Below are 19,285 nucleotides of genomic sequence, written 5' to 3'. Positions count from 1 at the left end.
CAGAAGAATCTACAAGGATAACCTCCAAAAGTACCCATGGTCCTCCTGGCACTTAGGAAAAATTATGAAAATAGAAGCGGCTTCTCTCGTCCTTGTCTTTCTCCAAACTCTACCTTTCCTACCCCAGGCCCCAAGAGCAAACAGAGCAAAATTAAACATGGTTGAGAGCTCAGCTGTCTGGGCTTAGCTCTCCTCCCTCAATAGTAGAGGATTATCTCCAAACTTGGTGGTAAATAGCTTAAATAAGAGGGACTGTGAAGCGGCTCACATAATGCACTATTGACCTAGCTGTACCTAGAAGCACGGATAGCTACACCAGCACGCTGCTTCACTTGGCGCAGTAATGCCCATCGCTTCCCAAAGATGCTTCCTTGTAGGCTCGGGTACATTCCTACCCCAGTGAAATAATCCCTTACGTGCAGGGTCAGGCATTGCTGGCTCTCACACCTGAGCAGTCCCTCCCGTCTCAGGTGTGCAGCAGGGGCGAACGCCAGCAGGGTTCTCCCGTGGGTCACCCCAGCTCCGCGCTTGTCTGCGCACCCGTGAGCAGAGCCTGTGGTGCGCGCCCAGAGCACAACTCTCAACCTTGCTTAGCAGGACTTCGCCGCTCAGCACGGGCTGGCTGCAACACCAAAAGCAGCGCCAAAGAGCAGCACAGAAGATCCCTAAGGATGGCATGGGAGACCTTTCTGAGCACGGCTCCACCGCCTGACTCCGCTGACAGTTCCACTTGGGAGCTGAACTGTAACATCCACCGCGTAAAATAATAGCAAAGGAACAGGAATGTAAACAGTAAGCCTGAAGCACGCAAACCCTTCCTATCTAATACTTCTCAAAGGCTTCACGAAGGGCAGTACGTTTTCTGTGCTGTGTTTTCCAAGATAACTGAGCGCACTGATTACGGGCCAGACAGTGACAGCTTTAAGTGCTGTAACTTTCAAAGAAAAAGTCCAGGCAAATGCTTATTCAGGTCTCTCTACCTGGTTTGGTTTGATGCAAAAAAAATGAGAGGCTAAAAATGGTTTATTTAGGAGTCTGTAATCTAGCTAGATCTCACAGCAAGGATTCAAAAATAGATTTGGAAAACAGAAGTACGCTGATTAAAATAACAGTGATTTGGAGTTACAAACACTGCTGCGGGAAGCCTTATGCTACAGTGCAAAAGTCATTTTCCAGGGACAGTTTTGTTGAACATCTAAAACTCAAACAGTAATCAGGCTGGAAAGAGTCCCCCAAGATGGGGAAATCTCTTTTGTGAAGCTCAGACCTGAGCTCAGGAACATTCAAAGAATCACAGGCTATTTCAACTCCCAGAGGCCAGCCACCAAAACTGAAGCTCTCCTGCACATCCCAGGCAGCCGGGGACCTACAAGCTTTGTCATCTACAAACCACCGCCTTGCAGAGCTGCCTCCCCTAGACACCTCCTCTCACACTGCTCACTGCAGCCTTCCCATCATCCAGGCTTGAACCACCCACTCAGGCACTGGGCAACAACTGGGCTCAGCAGATGGACACCGATATCGTGTGTTGTGGTTTAGTTTACACCCAAGTCATTGAGGCTACTGGAGTGCGAGCCTAATCCAACATTAAAGATCTGAGTACATACAGGGTCTGCCCCTTTCTACGGTGGTGAGTCAGGTGTAGGCATGCTCAGGTCACAGCAAGAAAGATTCGGCCAGTTTGGGTGGTGAAGGGCAAACCAAGCAGCAGGAAGGATGGCCGGGAAGGCACAACACACAGACGCAGAAGCAGCAGGAGAGCATGAGGAACATGCTGATGGGAGCCAGAGGGCAACACCTGAGAATCATAGAATTCACACCTTTGGCTCCGCCATGCAGGTGAAAGTGCTGCACGAAGCCTGACTGGACCAGGCTGGAACAGGTTGCCCAGAGAAGCTGTGGATGCACCATCCCTGGAAGTGTTCAAGGCCAGGCTGGATGAGGCTTTGAGCAGCCTGGTCTAGTGGGAGATGTCCCCGCCCAGGGCAGGGGGTTGGAACTAGATGATCTTTAAGGTCCCTTCCAACCCAAACTATTCTATAATTCCATTCTGAGATACGATTCTATGACTGCAGGATGCACGTGCAGCTCAGACGCAGGCAAATCGAAGAGGCAAAGCTGTACGGACACTGCTGGGGCTGCCTGCCTGATGCAAAGAGGGGTGGGAGCCTGAGGATGTCCTTTGCGTCCTTACAAGACCCAGAACATGCTCACAGAGAGCTACCAGGAGCACGCAGCATAGCCTGGGCTGTACAGAGGGGACGCACAGTCAACAACTGCTGACTGGACAAACTGCTTCCTAAAGCAGCACACGGCTGTTTTATTCGCGATTTGCCTGCCTTAGAAAAGGATCCAGTCTGAAATCCAGTTTTATTAGTAGTACCCTTGTGAGCCAAGGTGGCTGGCTGGAGGAAGAGACAATCTCGAATGGGCTGTCACAGCCAGCGTGTCCGAGACTGACCCCGGAGCCACCAGTAGCTGGACACCAGGATGCAATGCTTATGTTAAAGGAAATGGAGTGAGACTGCCAACCAAAGGATAAGGAGAACTACCAGCTGCCAAAAGACATTAGTATTTAAAGCAAAGAGAACAGAAGTGACCAAATGTGAGAGCAATTCAACTCTTGCCATGCTGTCCGTGTGGGGAGGCTGTGCTTGCCGTCAGGTGCCCAGGTCCACACTGACACCAGTGATGCTGGTGCTGGGGGCTGTATTTTGGCCCCCTTCTTTCCCCAGCTGAGCCCATTTGGAGACAAACTGGGGGGACTTAAACCCTTCTGCACCATGCTGACCCGCCTCACAGAGGCTGCACGGAGCTTGGTGAGATGGGTACCCTCTGCCTGCCCCAGGGGTGGGAGCGCTGAGCAGTCCCTGCGAGGCTGCAAACCAGCTTCCCCAGCAGCCCACAACAGGGATTTGCAGTCACTGCGGCACCCTGAAGTGCCTACGCACGGCATACGGACTCTGCACCACGGTAACTCATAGCAGAAGATGCCGCAGCCCCGCTCTCCCAGGCGGCAGCAAGCCCTGCCCCAACCTCCTGCTCTCACAAAGGATCAGCAGGACTCGGGAACACCACCAAGCCTTTCCCAAAAATGATGCGAGTCCCCTCCAGACAAATGGCCTTCCCTCATCCACCTCCAGAGATCAGTGCATCTTGCTACTCCTGCGTAACAGCCTACAAACACTTCCCTGGGATCAGTGCTGCCCACACGTGAGACAACTTCTGTCTGTTCTCAGCCCCTGCAACACAGACCCAGCTGTTCTGGGAGGCAGGATGCTTTGCAACACAGCTGAAAGGGACATGGGTGAGGTGAACTCTCTGAAAATAGTGGCTTTTAACTAAATTTAGCTTCCTTACAATGTGGTTTAATAAGGTCTTTAAAAAAAGCGATCCCTTAGCACCTACCTACACATCTCCAAGAGTCCTTTTGCCATTTTTATCCCTAGAAAAACTCTCAAAAACAAAATTAAAGGTTTTGTTCAATGAAGCATCTCAGCAATATCAGTGCATTAAAAAAAAAAAATCCACTTACTACACAGCTCTGTAAGTATGAAAAACGGGGATAAGACACAATGTTCTTTCCTCCCCATCACTAAGGTATTTTGTTCAATCACGGATTCTTTGGATGACGCTGTCAGCCCTGGAGTGTTTTCCAGCAGCAGCGCAGTGCAATGTCCCACAAGTCAGCGCTCTTCCTTTCAGACTACTTCACTGAAACTTTGCAGTTTCTCATCTGCTTCCAAAGAGAGAGTAACTCAGGACACGGATGCCCCAGAATATATATAAGCCTTAGAACAGGCAGTGCCTTGGCAAAAAAAACACTTTAAAAACAGAGCTTTTTAAGCAAGGGAACCAACAGACTCTGCTTCAGACCCTGGGCAGTCACAGCAACACCTTCAGCAAATATTTTGAAGGATATTTTCCAAGCTCTTTCCCTCTGTACCACACTGATCTTTTCTGGGAAGGAATACGGCTGGCTCCGTCTTCAAAGGAAGTTGCACCCACAGCCCCGGGCTATGAACTTCAGCACATCTCCCCATCACACCCTCGGGAGTCCAGCCCTGACCTCAAAGAGCTGTGAGTTTAGCAGTGCCCTACCTGCAATACTCTACCTGCAATACTCTCATGCAGGATTTGATGTTTGTACGGCAAAGCTGCAGGCAGAAGACCCTCTGGATTCAAATGTTCCTGCCCCTTAACCTTGACGGGACACAGCACGGTCTCAGGCTTATCTTTCTGCAGGGACTTGATGTGAGATCAAGGCCACCACTGCAGCTGTTTTGGAAAACCCGTGGTGGAAAGCAGCATGTTGGTGTCTAACAATCATTTCTGTGATTTTTCTGATTATTTTTTTTTTTTGGTTTAAATTCCACTGCAAAATCCCTGTGTTCTGGGTGGGAGAGGAGCACATGCAGGACCCAGGGTGGCTTTGTGTCAAAAAGGAGCAGAGGGCTTGGCAAAGTGTCTCCAGCCAAAGAAGGAAGGTGTGATGCTGCTTGGCAACGCGGCAAGCACAGGTTTGGCTCTGCCAGGGCAAAAACCCACCAGCCTTGTGTGCGAGTCAGCGAGCACCCACGGAAGTACGTTAGCATCAATTGCCATTTATTGCAGTCACAGCGATTCCTGATGGCCATGTCGTGTCTACCCCCATTTACACCAGCTATATGCTGTGGTACCCACACTCACAGAGTTACAAACAGCTTGGGGACACGTGTGCCAGAGAGCGACTGCACGCAGTGTAGCATCGCCCTGAGCACACCCTGTGATGGGAGAGAAGCAACAGAGCACCTTGCTCTGCTCCCTGGAGCCACGAGCATCCCCAAAACATGCTTCTGATCTGCTACCAAATTATAACTCCATACTCTAAGGATGCAATTTGCTATAATGGAAACCAGATTTTTTAGAGCTGCAAATGTGAGTTTGGCTTTGGACCTAAATCCCAGGTTTCGAGCACTGAACACATCTCCTGTAGGAGCCTCTGTCATTCAGTGAGTTCAGGGAAACCATTCACCGCACAAATCTTATGTTAGTGCCTTGGTGTGCCACTGTTGGGACAGAGGTACATTTTGGTGGTGCAGGCAGTCCATTTCTGCCAATGTCACTGCATTTTCTTCTCCTTTAAGGGTTTTCTGACACCTCCAAGATGTTCCCCCCACCCTTAATAAAACTTTCAGTGCTTCAAAGATGGAAATTTCTCCTGCCTGTGGCTACCTCACATTTAAAACCTCCTGGCTGCCCTATTCCCCTGGTGCTAATGACATTCTCCCGAGCAGCCCATCTGCAAGCTCTGCCTGACCTGAGAACCAGCATCAGGGCAGGGAGCAGAGGGCGGTGGCAGCTGCCACCAAATCTCCTCTCAGTGGCCAGCCTGTCACCTCCGTGCTGCGTGGGGACACGTTCCTCAGCACAACCTCATGGTCAGCATGTTGTCCTGCACCCTATCTGCTTCCCATCTCTTCATGAGCACAGACTCAGCCTTTCATCCAATCCTGAACTGAAGGAACACGGTTTTTCTCCTCTCTTTTTTTCTTTTTTTTCCAAAGTGAACAAGAAGCTGCAAGTGAGTATTTGGCCTTCACAGCTGATGGGCTGCAGCCAAACTCTGCCATGTGTTCCAGCTAATACATGTGGGCTTTGCTTCCCATCCAAGAAAGGGAAAAAAAGGACGTTTATGAGCCGGGATTCAGCAGGAGTGTGTGGGAAGGAAGGGGTGGGGAGGGGATGCTATTTTTGTTGCTGTAATTATTTGGTGGCCAAATCCCTGACCCTTGACGTCAGCTCCGGAGGGTCTGTTTAACTGACCAGTTGTCATGGAAAGAAGGAGGATTGGTTGGGAGGTACAGGCTGACAAGGATCAGCTCTTTGCTGCCTGAACCCACACACAGGCAGACCCCCTGCCTTCGTTAGTCATCACCAGCTCGCCGCCAAGAAATAAAAATGTCAATACCTTATTGCTGATACATTGGCTGGAAACAAAAGCATCCAGGGAACTTTGCGCCCTCCTTCCTGCCATCGGTTACTGTTCAAAAGCACAGGCCAAATCCTGATCTCAGTTTCCCCAGGGTAAAGGCAGAGAAACTCCATGGCCCTCAGCTGGGTCACCCCGGGTTCACATCGATGTATCCAAACTCAGCCCGGCCTCAGTCCAGACTACACAGATGGAAATATGCCACGTGTAGAGTGCGGGGGTCCCTACTCCTCAGGAACAAACCCAATCACAATGACTAATTCATACCACCTCCAAAGGAAAAAAACCTAAGATAAATAACCCCTGAGTCCCTTGCTCCAGATGTCAAGCGCTGCCTCGAGCCCGGAGTCCTGCTAGCAAGGCTCCTGCAACGCTCAGGAGGTTGGCAGCGAATGGCTCAGTCACTGACGTGATGGTTTCTCATTACTGCCCACACCATCCACGATGAAATCACCAGTTGTACAAGGAAATGGGAATAATCCTTGCTGGAACCTCAGGCACAGCTAGTGAGTACTGGGCATAAGTTTGCTTAGCAGGGCTCAACTGCGTTGCTCATTCACATGCAGTTCATTATCAGCTGCCATTCGTTATTCCTGTGGCCAAGGACAACAAAAGGGCTCGGCAAAAGCCAGAGCAGAGCTCGCTAAGATGTATGGATGAGAATTAACAGGCAGCGCAAAAAGCCATTTAACAAATCCCAGTGCAACGCAGCACATGGATGGGGCGGCTCAGCAGCAAGGCTCTGCCAAGGAGCTGCCAGCAGAGGATGCCGTCATGAGGTGAGTGATGTGCAAGGTGCAAAAAACCACAGGAAGCTAAGGAGATAAAAGGACAGGGAAGGGGCAGGTTCCCAGGTTATAGCACAGAAGCAGGAATCTGTTCTCCAAAGCCAGTGGGCTCTCTCGCGCCATCAGTGCCCAGTTTTTCCTGAGCTGGGATGTTAGCCTAGCTCATGCATTGGGATGCCTTAGATCAAGACCTCAAAAGAGCCAGTGAAACTGTGTGAGTCACTGTACTGACTCCTCCATCACCCAAGCCACAGCACCAGGGATTGGCAAGAAATAAGGAGGAATCCAGGCTTACCTTTTTTCTCCAGAAGACAGGGAAATTTTACAGGCTGGGAGCTGCTGCCAGTATATTTTGGAGCCCTGGCACGACTGCATAGCTATGAGGTGAGGGAGAGGAACTCAGCAAAACAAAAAAGTGACCCTGGCCATCAAATGTCTGATTAGCAGCCTTCATGAAATGAGCTTGGTGGGTCCAAGACAAGTTTGTGTTACCTGGTTGTGTCCTGATTTGCAGCAGTGCTGAGCTGGGTTGTGCTAGTTTACCAACAGTTGAAATGATGTGGAAATCTGCAAACACCATAGTCTTGCTTTTGGATTTATTCTATAGAAAAAAAAAAAAAAAACCACACACCACAAAAAAAAACAGTAGAAAGTCACTACAACCATCTAGTCCAACTTTTAGTAGAGCACCAGCCCGAAGTCAAGTCTGAAAAGTCAAGACTAAGTTTGCTGTGAATACTCCGAGGGAGTCCAGTACAATTCTTGGTACGTTGGTCCAGCCACTAGCTCACCTTCACCACAAAAACATGTGCTTACCTTCCAGTCTGCATTTGCTAGTGTCAGTATTGAACCCCTGGGTCACCTCTTTCCCTCTCTGATAATACTTTCAACCCAGAATGAAACATTTCAGAAACATTTCATTTAAAGTGGTCAGGAAGAACCGGGGCAGGGGCAGTTGGGTCAATGACTAAATATCCTTCCCTAAACCCGGGACACTGACCCAACCATCAGGACTCTGAGTTTTCCATCCCATAAAATGAGTTTATTTTTGTCTACATAATTTTAACTTTCTGAGCACTAACATTTACCCTCTGGTGAGGACTAGGAATGCTCTCTCAGAAAATCTAAATAAAGAGACGTTCCAAAAGATTAGTTCTGGGATCTATTTATTTATCCAGTATCTGAGTAATACCAATTCTCAAGATTACAGATAAATAAACACCGCTAATCGTAATAATCCAAATAATAATGATTATCTGACAGTTCTACTATAGGTCTTTGTCTGGGATGTGTCCTATAAATCCTATGAAAACAAGACCAGCTAGCTGGGCAGACCTTGCAGGACAGGTGGCGGCTGTGGTGAGAAATAGCCTCAGCCGGCTGCTCCCACAAAGATTTTTAAGTAGCAGGGTTTTGTGCGTTATTCTGTGCCGCTACCCATGAGATGCCATAAGGGAAATCACCACCTTTCCCCCAAAGGCTGAGGTTCACCCCAGGACAGGACGCTATTATCTGCTTAAGTCTATGCAGCGCTGCAACATGGAGGAAAACAGAACAAATCATCCATGGGAAATACAAGCCCTTGAGTGAAACAAAGCAGATTCCCAAAGCAACTACATTGGCGTGAATCCAGAGTTACTCTGCGATTCCTAGGTAGGTAATCCAGATGTCTGTCAAGGAGATGAAAGACTCTAGCCCCGGTGCAACAGCCCAGAGATGGGCAGCAGCAGCAAATAGCTACTTGAGGTGGAAAGAATTCGGTGGTGATGTCTTCACAACCACCCCAAGGCTCGCTACAGGCGCTCAGAGGCAGAGGCCCAAGCGTGGCTGGTGGTAAGGCTCACATAAGCACGGTCAGAAGACAGAACGATCAGTCTGGAGTGGTTAGAGGTCTGGTTTTACATACACAGGTCTCCTCCCTTGAGCTTGGATTCCCATAAATAGGGAGCTTTCAAAGGCAGAACTGGAGTAGAGCAATAACAATAACAATAATCTGTATTGCAAAGGTTTCTAACTCCCTCTCTGTTTCATTTTTTTTCCTCCTACAGTCTTTCGTTGTTGTGTCTGTATTGCATTTCAGAAATCTTGCTGGCAGGGGTGGGCAGGAGAGCACGGGGCGACCCAAGCACAGGCTCCCAGCGGTGCCTCCAGCACTGCCCCATCAGCTGCAGCGTGGAGGACCCAGCAGGAAAGGCAACAGTGCCAAGTCAAAGTTGTCTCCAAACAAGACCGCTAGAAAGACTGAGCTGCTTGTATAAAGTTTGTGTGACTGAAAAAAGATTTTTTTAGAAAAGAAACAACTTTAAAGAACAAATAAACAGCCTGAAAAACCTAAACATGGTTTTACATTGGCAACACGTGAAATCCTGATGATAATGGAACTAAATCACAACTCAGACATGGCAAGAGGGAATTCAAGACAGAATAAGCAAGATCGAGTTGCACTCTTGCACCTTTTGTTCTACTTGCAGTCCCACATTACTAAGAGAGGAGCAATGTCCCATGCACTGGAAACTTGTTTTATTTATTGTTTTAAATGCAAGCACAGCCCAAAAGACCTTTCCTCCAGGGCTGGTGGTTACAGACTACATACACACAATGATTCCTGCTGTACTTCACTGATGTGCAACGGGGCATACAGGCAAGTGGGAAGATGACACCATTGCGAGTCAGTATTTACAAAATAGGAGCAAGTGCCCAGGAGCAGCACACCAATATACAGAGAAAATGAAAACTGGCTGTAGAGATCACCCAGCAAACAGGCCAGGGGATGCTCTGGCTGGGAACAAGATAAGATGAGAGAAAGAGACCTCGAGGGATGGGTTAGCAGGCTAGAAGAGAGGCAAGACCTGGTTTTGTAATTGATAAAGTGACCAACTTTTTCAGGTTACTTGTTATTTTTGGACCAGATTGACTTGCAGCAGTCAGCACCAGGACTGGAACCGATGCTCTGTCACAGGGTTCATGGCAAACCATCCACAGCAAGCTCCAACACGGCTACTGAGTCAGCAGCTCACGGCCAGCAAACGCTCACATGGTGTACATTGTTTCCTCCTTCTCCACTCGCTTTCAGAGCTAGAAAATCTCCCCAAAAGCAGGGTTAGAAACACGGTTCCTGCAGGCTAGGTTTTAACAGAAGCAAGATGACTAAGGCAGCAAAGTGAGGAGGATGTGATTAATAAAACATGTAAGAGGGCAAAGAGACCATCCCCGCACCCACCTGCCAAGCCTAGAGGGTATTTCACTGACTAACACCAAGCAGCCAGCACACAGCAGAGAGCCACCAGCATAAGGCAAACTGCCCTTCTGCCCATGGGATGTGACATCAGGAACCCACAGAAGGACCTTTTCTCTGTGGGCTGGAGATCCCACTCACTACACGCACTACAAGAGTTAAATCCCATGTTCTTATCACCACCTCTGTTTCCACATCTTCTCAAAACCCATCCCACTCTAACTGCCTCAGCCAGCTGTACCCAGTATATTTCTAAATCACCTGAAAACATCAGCTATCCTAGGAAAAGGAGGGGTCTTCCTATTTACAATACATATTTGGTAGTTGCAAAGAAGACTTGAGAGTGCATTTGGACTTGGGATGCTTGTTCAAAGCAATTTGTTTACAGTCTCTGTAGACACTGCAGTCAACCTCAGAGACCCGACGAAGGGCCTGAAGCCCATAGAAACCTTCAGCTTAATCCACAATCTGTCCCAGTCCTGCAGCAGCCACAGTCTCCCCTCACATCATGCTACAGTCACCAAAAACACTCAGATCCCATCTGTGAAACAGAACAGTGGTCTTCAAAAGACCACTGTTTCTATTTCAGAAAAGTACAGAGAGAAAAAAAAAATAAAATTAGGAGATAACTTGGGGAACTAACAGAATAACATGAGACTGATGGGACATGTTCTTGTACAGGGATACCATCGGCATTTAACCTAATCACATCGTCACCACCCTGTGCCTCTACAGTGCTCCATGAGGGAGTACCTCAAGCACTTGCTCAGAAGCAGGAGCAACACAGCCCAAGGCAGCTGCTGCTACAGTCCAACATGCAGCAAAGAAAATCCAACACCTCCAATCCAACATCGGTTTTCCACCAATTCACTGCAGAGACTAATTCGCGTCACCACGACTGGGCCAGGCGGTGCTGGCGCTTGCTCCGCAGTGAGAGACCGGAGGCAATGGGAGACCCCAGCCCGCTCCCAGGGCGCACGGGATGCCCCAAAAGCGTCAGCGGCACACACGGCACAGGCCAAAATTTGGCCTGCGCATCTGTCCAGCGGGACGAAAAGCCTTTGTTTTTCATACCCCACAGGGGTGTTGCAAGGATTAGCTCATGTTTATTCAGCACCATTTTTCAAAGCACTGCGCAAGAGCCAAACCCTTTGATTTTTTTTTTGTCTGTTCCTTGCTTTGTCACTCCCTCCCCTCCTGAAGGGACGCATTTCTCCCCTCCTGAGAAACAAACAAGCAGGAGGTCAGCAGGAGTGGGAGGTGGGAAGCACATTCCAGGCTGCTCCTCCGCTCTCAAACCACAAATGCCACCAACCCCTGCCGTCTGTCCAGCCCGGACGGTGCCCGGCATCCAGGCCTCCCCACGCAGCCCGGAGAGGGGCCGGACAGGATACGCAGCGGGATGTTTAACCTCATCTCATTTTCTTTTCTCTTCCAAGGAGCAAAACAGGGGGGTCAAACAGCCTCCCCTGGAGTCGTGCAGCCTGCCCACATGCCCACGGCAAGGGAGGGGGGCTCTGCAGAAGCCCCGCTTTGCAGCTCCCCTCCTCAGATGAAACGCCCAGGGGATGCTGCAGCCACGGTCTCCCCTGGAGGGTACGCGTGCTGATGCATCCCAACCCTCAGGGAACATGCCAAAGCCTTGGCACTCAGCCTTGGCACGAGGGGATGGTTCACATCCGAGCGTGTGTAAGTGCCAGACATTAGACCTCGTGTTCTGTGCAAGTGCGGGCAAATCTGATGTGGGGCATTTTCTTCCGCGCAGAGACTTGTTGAGCCAGATCAAAAGAGCAATCCTGGGAACAGAGCTCAGGCGCAGGCGGCAGCAGCGTGAGGATGTGGACAAACCCCTACGGGCTGCTCTGCGGGACCAATCTGATCAACGCACTGCTCACAAAACCCAAGAGCATCAGCAAAGGTTAAAGAAAAAGGTATTAAGAACATAAACGGGTCTATACAGTGCCCGAAACTTGGGCATCCATGCAAATGGCAAGAACATTTGCTACTCCATTGGAAAGCAGCAAAATCAAAGTGCTGGCATGAATATAAAATCTCCAGTAGTTGCAAAAGCGAATTAAGATGGCGCAACTAAGAAAAAAGGCTATTTTCAACACATTGCTTTGATAAGTTTACAATGCATTTTTAAACTAGGAAAATAAAAACCTTAGACACAGTAGAAACAGAAATGGAGGAACAGACCATACCCCAAAATTGTCTGGATTTTTGTATATCAATTTTACTGAAATGGGAGAAAAAAGCCCCATTCCCTAATTTAGAGGAAAGTTTTTCAATGAGCTCAGCATGAGCAAACCTTTGTGACTCTGGGAAAGACTTTGAATTCAGGAGAAGAAATCACTTAATTTTTTAGCATGACAAATTTAGTGTCACTTCCCACAGATGGTGACATTACACAGAGCATCTTCCAGGGCAAGGACCATAGAAAAATTCTGCCAGCTTCACTGGGATCACATAGGAGCCAAATTATAGTCCCAGTTCACTCCCAGGATTTCATTCAGGATCTCTATGTGGCACATGGACACTAGAATTTAAACCAGTGCAGTTCTTGTCCCTGACTTATAAAAAATGGCATTAAGGCAATAGCAGAAAAGGAAGCACAGAAAAAGCAACACAGCTATGGTTTTCCAAAAAGTTTTAAAGTGCAGTAGATGATGATTTGCCTCTTTCATGTGCTGCTGTACAGACACTGCACCCCAGGCACTGGCACTGCCTAGGACAGATGTTTGCTTCTCCAACTAGAAATAGATTTCAGCAGAATCACCCTCCCTGTTCTCCACTGTGCAGGTCTTCACCTATTAAGTTGCTTATAGCAACTAAAAGGTTATGAATGTGCTCAAATAAAGCAGAAACCCAGAGGGAAATGTTCCAGAAATGTTTTAAACATTCAGCTTGGCATGAAATAAAATTCCCACAGTTTCTGTCCTTACAACTCATGAAGGGGAAGACTTACTACAGGTACCTGGCTTGACAGAGCACAAGTCTTGAACTAAAAGAAAAATACCATTAACCATCCTGGCATGGGTTAGGGTTTTGTTGTTGTTGTTGTTTTCTTCCTTTGGCAATGAAGTTCAAAGAATAACACCATTTTCCTCAGGGAAAGTAACAGCTACAAGGCAGAAGTTACTGGGATAAGAGGATGATACTCAATATGCCAGAGGCTGCTAAATACTGACTGCACAGTGTCATGCAAAGTATTTCATACCACACAATAGGATAAAAGATCATCAGATCTCAGTAGCAGAGGTTGTATATCCCCCAGGTTCACACACAATCCCAGCTCCAGGAACAGAGCATCTGTTCGGCTTGTCTGAAAGCAAAACACCTCTGGCAGAGGACATCGAGATGTTACTGGAGGGGCTCTCGGGGCTTTTCTCTGCAACCTCTCCACCAAAGGCAGATCATTTTCCGAATTATATTATGTTACACTAACAGACAAACAAAAACATCCTGCCCCCCAGACAAAAAAGAAAAAAAAAAAAAAAAAACAAACAGAAAAAGCACAGGTAAGCCAATGCGAGTTGTCATCCAGGATGCTCTGTGTGGGGAACGGGCCATGACCACTGACACCAGTGAGAATGGAAGGGGGGGAACCACACCCGGGATGTTTTGGGAGGGTGGAGGAGAGGAATTGGGGGGTGGAGGGGAGAAGGGGAGCGGTTGGGAGGGACGGGGCAGGGGACGGCCCTGCCCGGGGTGGGGGTGGCGGGTGATGCCTACCTGGATGTAGGCGCGCTGCAGGTAGCTGTAGGGCACCCTGCGCTGGAAGTCGGCCCCCACCTCCTCGGCGGCGCGGTGGCGGGAGGCAGCTCCCAGCCGCGGTTCCTCGCAGCGCCGCAGGCAGCCGGCCCGCCGCAGAACCGAGCCGAAGAAAGGCAGGTCACCGCCGCCTCCCGGACCCGGAGCCGCCAACCGCACCTGCCCGCGGCAGCTCCGCCGGCATCGCAACCGGGCGGCCCGCAGCTCCCGCCGGCTGCGCAGCGCCCGCTCCAGGCACCGCGCCGCCCCCGCGAAGTCGCCGCCGTAGTACGCCTCCACCCCGCTGGCGTACAGCGCATCGAAGGGCTCCAGCGGGCCGCCTTCCCCCGCGCACCCGCCGCCCGCCCGGCACGCCGCCGGCAGCAGCAGCGGTAGCAGCAGCAGGGCCCCCCAGGGCCGGCTCCCGGTTGCCATGCCCGCCGCACCGGCGGTCCGTGCGATGGGGGGCCGGGGGTCCGCACACCGTGTTAGCGGGGCTCGGTGCGGTAGGGGCCGGGGAGCCGCCGCAGTGGGGTCCCTGCAACGGGAGCCGGGCACCGTGCAGTGGATCTCGGTGTAGTGGGAATCCGGGAGTTCGTGCAACGGGAGCCGACCGCCGTACAATGGCTCTCAGTGAGGTGGGGGTCTCTGCAACGGGAGGCGGTCACCGTACAATGGATCTCGGTGTAATGGGGTCCGGGGGGTCCGTGCAACGGGAGGCGGTCACTGTACAATGGATCTCGATGTACCGGGTTGCGGGAGTCCGTGCAGCGAGGCGCGGTGCAGCAGAGCCCGGGGGTCCGTGCGATGAGGCGGGCGCCCTACAACGGCTCTCGGTGCGGGGGTCCGTGCGAGGGGCTCCGCTGCTGTTCTGCCCTCGGCGGCGAGGCCGCGGCTCGGTTCCCTTCACGCCCGGCCCTGTGCCGCCCTCCCGCCCCGCCGGCACCTCTTAAAGGGCCCCGCACCGCCCGCCCCGCCCGCCCCGCCGGCCCGGCCCCGGCCCCCCCGCGGGGAGCTGGTGGTGCGGGGCGGGGTGGGGGGGGAGGGAGGGAGGAGGTTGGGGACGCAGTCACCGGCCGGGAGCCGCTCGGAGCATCCCCGCTCCGCGGCTCCCCTCCTGGCTGCAGGGATTTTTTTCAAACGACGTCCTGAGATTTAAATCGTCCCGGGGTGATTTAAAGGGCAGCGGCCGCCTTTTCTCCCTTTATTCCCGGCCGTGCCCCCCACCTCCTCCTGCTTCCCCGCATCCCCGCGGCTGGCATCGCTATTTTAGGGATGCTTTTCTTGCCCCTCTGCGAGGCCGTTGTTTGGAGCGGGATTTCGCCGGGTTCTCCACCCCCTGCCCCAGCCCCTCTTGCTCCCACAGCCTCCCGCCGCTGGGAATTCTGCAAATCAATGATCTGGGATGGGCACGGTGAGTGGCTGGTGAAGCCCTTTCAGCTCCCAGCTGTGTGTTTGTCTAGCGTTCTTCAAGGTTTCTCTCTTCCAACGCTGCAAAACCCTGCCCTGCCAAAAATGTTACTTTTTTTTTTTTTTGCATGAATTTTAAGGCATTCTTGTGACGAGACGTTTGGCAATGCAGCCTAGTGACACAAGAAAAAAAAAAACATCTTAGTTGGCATTTTAAATAATCTCAGTGTTGAACACCTGTCAGCAAGAAGTTTTTCATATTAATATAGTTAAATTGGCCAAAATCAGCTGTTCATGAGTGACAGGGAATGGGCAAATCCTGGATCCCATTAGATGCCTGTAAGCTGTTCTGGGCTTACATACTCCAAAGTCTGTGTGTACAGCACTGTGCAGTAGGCTCTCTCTCACCAGAGATGGTGGCTTTAGCTATTTCAGACATTTCAGGAACATCTCCATAGCTGTTGGCTGTCTTTTCATAGACTAAAATAGCTGCAAATAGGAGATGTTTGAAACCCATTTGGTCCAGATTTTATTATTGCTTTAAGCCAGATGTTCCTCACGACCATGCTGGGTTTTCCCCTCTGCTGCTCTATTGGCTTTGATCAAATTGTTCCTAGTTTATGCTGTTGCATCCAGGATCAGAAACAGGGCTCAGCGCCCTCTTCTTTGGGCAAGCGATGAAATTATGGAGTCTGGTTTACAACAGTTTCACATAAGGGAAGTTTTTTTTCCCACATGGCTGGAGATTTACTAGAGTTCTCGGTGAAGAGCTTTCCCATCTGGCAAAGATTTCATAACAATCTTCCCTGTTGCTTTCTTGCAAATCGTCACAAAATGTTTTAAAGGGTCGGGTGTCCCTCCGTCCTTCTGCCCTGACAGATTGGCATGCTGGGGAGGGTACTCACAACGGGGCAACCAAACACCCCAAGGGGAGATCTCCGGTGGGAGAGGTACGTGCGGTAACCACTTGCTCATGCAATATGAGTTCTCAGGTCCAGATAAAGCCTTTTGCAAGGGAAGGGTTATCAGCACTGCTGGGGAACAGAGGCGACGTTATGAGAGGGCCACTTCAACCTTCTCAAGGGTCACTTGAGGATTTCCTGCCTAGATATAAGACAGAGGTGCCACTGGTGACCGCACAAGTTTAGATTCACCCCAAATCACAGAGATAAAGCACCCAGCTCCTTGGGTGCAGTCTCTGAAGGATGCACCTCAGTTGGTCTATTTGCAGAAGTGCTGTCTAATTCCATATTGTTTCCAAGTCAGCGACACCTCTGCGTGTGCAGTGATAAGATTGAGGCCCTGCGTCGGAAGGAATGTAGAATGTACATGAGTGACTGGAGAGAGAATGAAGTAAACCAAAATGTTTTATTTCATCCTGCTGCGTTTTCTGATCCAGGTGTTTCTGTCATTAAAAATCCTTTTTGAAACAGTCAAGAAAAGGTTCTTAGTTCTGACACCTTGCAGCCCAATGCCGCTGAGCTTCCTCCAGGGTTTTCTCTTCAGGCACCCACTCACTCTATGACTAAACAGCCACCGCCCCCGTTTTGCGGTCCTCCTGCCTAGGGTCATGCTTTCTTTGTTCATCAAAGTTTGTGCTGTCCCTCACCTTGATGCTTCATTGCTACCTAATTGCAGCAAAGAGCTCAAGTATCATTGGCACATACAAGGCACACAGGATATCTCTAGGGCATTTGGCGCAGCTGCTTGAGCAACCACCCTTATTTTTATACCCCTGCTCACTGCCTCTATGAAAAGGCATCGACCAGATGGAAAGAAGTTTGCTGGTCCCCTGATTGGAGGTCGTCTTCTTGGAGAAGCTCTGAGCCACAACAACTCAGCAGTGCAGCTGCCACAGCCAGCAGCGCGGTAGGCAAGGTGGGCTTGCCTTATCAGAGTTGGAAAGGAGCTGGGTTTAGAACCCTCGTACATATAGAGGCAGGATTTCACCCAGCAGGGCAATTACTAGTTTAGGATGTTACAGCTCTGAATCAGGCCCCAAGATGCCTGAGATACCCCTCATGCATCTAATGAAAGGAATAATTCTAAAAATGTAACAACTCAGCCCGTGTTCAGATGTTGATCCTGGCCCCTGTGCAGTTGTTTTGAAAGACCTTTTCCTACATAAATAGATTCATCTGAAGCTTTTTTTTTTTTTTTTTTTTGAGAAAAACTCTGATATGTGGGTCAAACCACTGATGATTTGGCAACCAGATAAGAGCAAATTTTAGAATGCCTTTCAAACGTCTTTTCAACACGCACATTACGAGCAGACCTAAGTTTCAAGCCCTCTCTGTTTCAATTTGTAGACTTGCCTTTGCATTTAATTCATGGACAAACTTTATAATTCCCCAATCAAACACAGGTGACCTCTTCATCCATGTACCTTAGTGAGAGAGCGAGCTTTGGATCAGATGGAAAAGTACAACACACCCTCTCTGAAGGGCTTTGGTCCTTGCCTGATGTACAAAAGTACAAGTTTATTGAATATATCAAAATGATTAGTGAAGTACTTCATGATTTAGACACAAATCCAGACCTGAACTCTGTGGAATGCCTCCATCTACCCAACATCTTTTGTATTCAAGAAGGTGTGGGAGTGATTGTGAATGTCAGTAGATGTCGGGAAATTAATACCGAATAAATAGATGTGCTGCAATAATAACCACGCGCCACATTTTTGGGACTCTCCTTCTATGAAAAATCCATCATCAGAGTCACATAAAACTGATCTAGGCTCAGGAGGGGTGAAACGATGAGTGACCAAGGAGTAATTTTCTCTGCAAATTATTATTCTTGTTTATAGCACGATGAATGCACATTGCAACAGAGCAGGATATGGATGGAGAGGACACAAGGTGCATGCTGGGGATGCCACCTTGTCCCCCCAGGTTGTACCTGGTGTTTCTTTGCTGCTGACTTACAAGTCTGCTTCCCCACAGCTGTTCCGCTGCACTTCTGAGCCTGTCTCTGACACATTGCTCCAGAGGGGCCGCTGACGACTTGAGGTCAGCACAGGTGAACAGGTCGTCTTTAATTTTTCCACCTGAACCTTTTCACTTTGACTTCCTTCTGGCAATATTTCTCTAGGCTCAGGACCTGGAAGCAGCTGACTCTCTCGTTTTGTCCCAAACAGACATCTGACCTGTCATCAAACACTGTATGTTCTTCTTCCATAACCTACAATCACAAGAACCTGGGATGTCCTCTGTCCTAGAAGGCCTCTATCCTGCCATTTCTCCCAGGCATGTCCATCTCTCCCAGGCATGTCCATCTCATACCTTGCTGATGACAGACCATTTTTTATGACTTCCCCTTGACATCTGCAGAGACTTTACCTGCGCAGATGGACAAAATGTTTGCCAGCAAAGCTTTGCTTACAATGTTGCTCTGGGTGCACCACCCACTTGTATATCCTTCCTCACACACACTGTCAAGGTCATCTCATATCCCCCTTTGCAGCATCCAGGAAAGTTGCCTTGGCCCAGGCAGAAGACACGTGCTTGCCCACATCTCTCTCTGCTACACTCCATTATTAACACCAGCCTTGACAGCTCATTCTTTTCTTTGTTCTGGTCGGGCCTGTCTCTGTGTTTCATTTCATGGGACTTATTGTATCTCTGCCTGTTTTGGAAAACATTTTGTGCTCTAGAATTTGCCGTTGCTTCTCTGCTGCAGCGCAAACCAAAACTTAACTCCCCAAAGCCATCTCTGCAATGATCCCTCCATTGTGCCTCCCAAGGCTTTGGACACGTGCTTTAGTTTGCAAGCACTTTGTGATACACAGAAACCCCTGTGCTGGATCTGTTATAAAAACCTTAATACAAGAGCACAGACAAGTACAACACAAGGCTCGCTGCTGGCACTCAGCAGAGAAATACAATCATATAAATCACATAAGCAGAAGACGCTTGTGTCTTCCCATGTGTAGGCAACAGGATAACCTTCTTAGATTCCAAGTTCCCACATACTTTGCTTACTCGGAAACTTGGACTCTACTTTACTGCCATTATAAATTAGAACCCAATAAAAATAAAGTTGAAAAAGTACAAAGTACACAACACAGGGGCACTGGTGTCTTGGCCACATGCCTGTATCTTTGAGCTTGGATTTGAAATACCTCCATGG

The 19,285-nt window shown here is 49.6% G+C and overlaps 1 protein-coding gene across 2 annotated transcripts in view; it reads right to left on the bottom strand.

The window, feature by feature from the left end:
* P3H2 (prolyl 3-hydroxylase 2) overlaps positions 1–14,652 on the bottom strand; it is a 72,055-nt gene extending 57,403 nt beyond the window's left edge. For both annotated transcript variants that reach the window (XM_074591912.1, XM_074591913.1), the window contains exon 1: positions 13,730–14,652. In XM_074591912.1, the coding sequence (XP_074448013.1) occupies positions 13,730–14,182 (453 nt within the window). In that variant the 5' untranslated portion in view covers positions 14,183–14,652. The remainder of the gene's footprint in view (positions 1–13,729) is intronic.
* Positions 14,653–19,285: the final 4,633 nt, after the last annotated feature.

This window comes from Larus michahellis, chromosome 6 (assembly GCF_964199755.1).
Source record: "Larus michahellis chromosome 6, bLarMic1.1, whole genome shotgun sequence".
In the NCBI taxonomy this organism is placed as follows: Eukaryota; Metazoa; Chordata; class Aves; order Charadriiformes; family Laridae; genus Larus; species Larus michahellis.
This window is presented reverse-complemented; position numbering and strand designations above follow the sequence as displayed.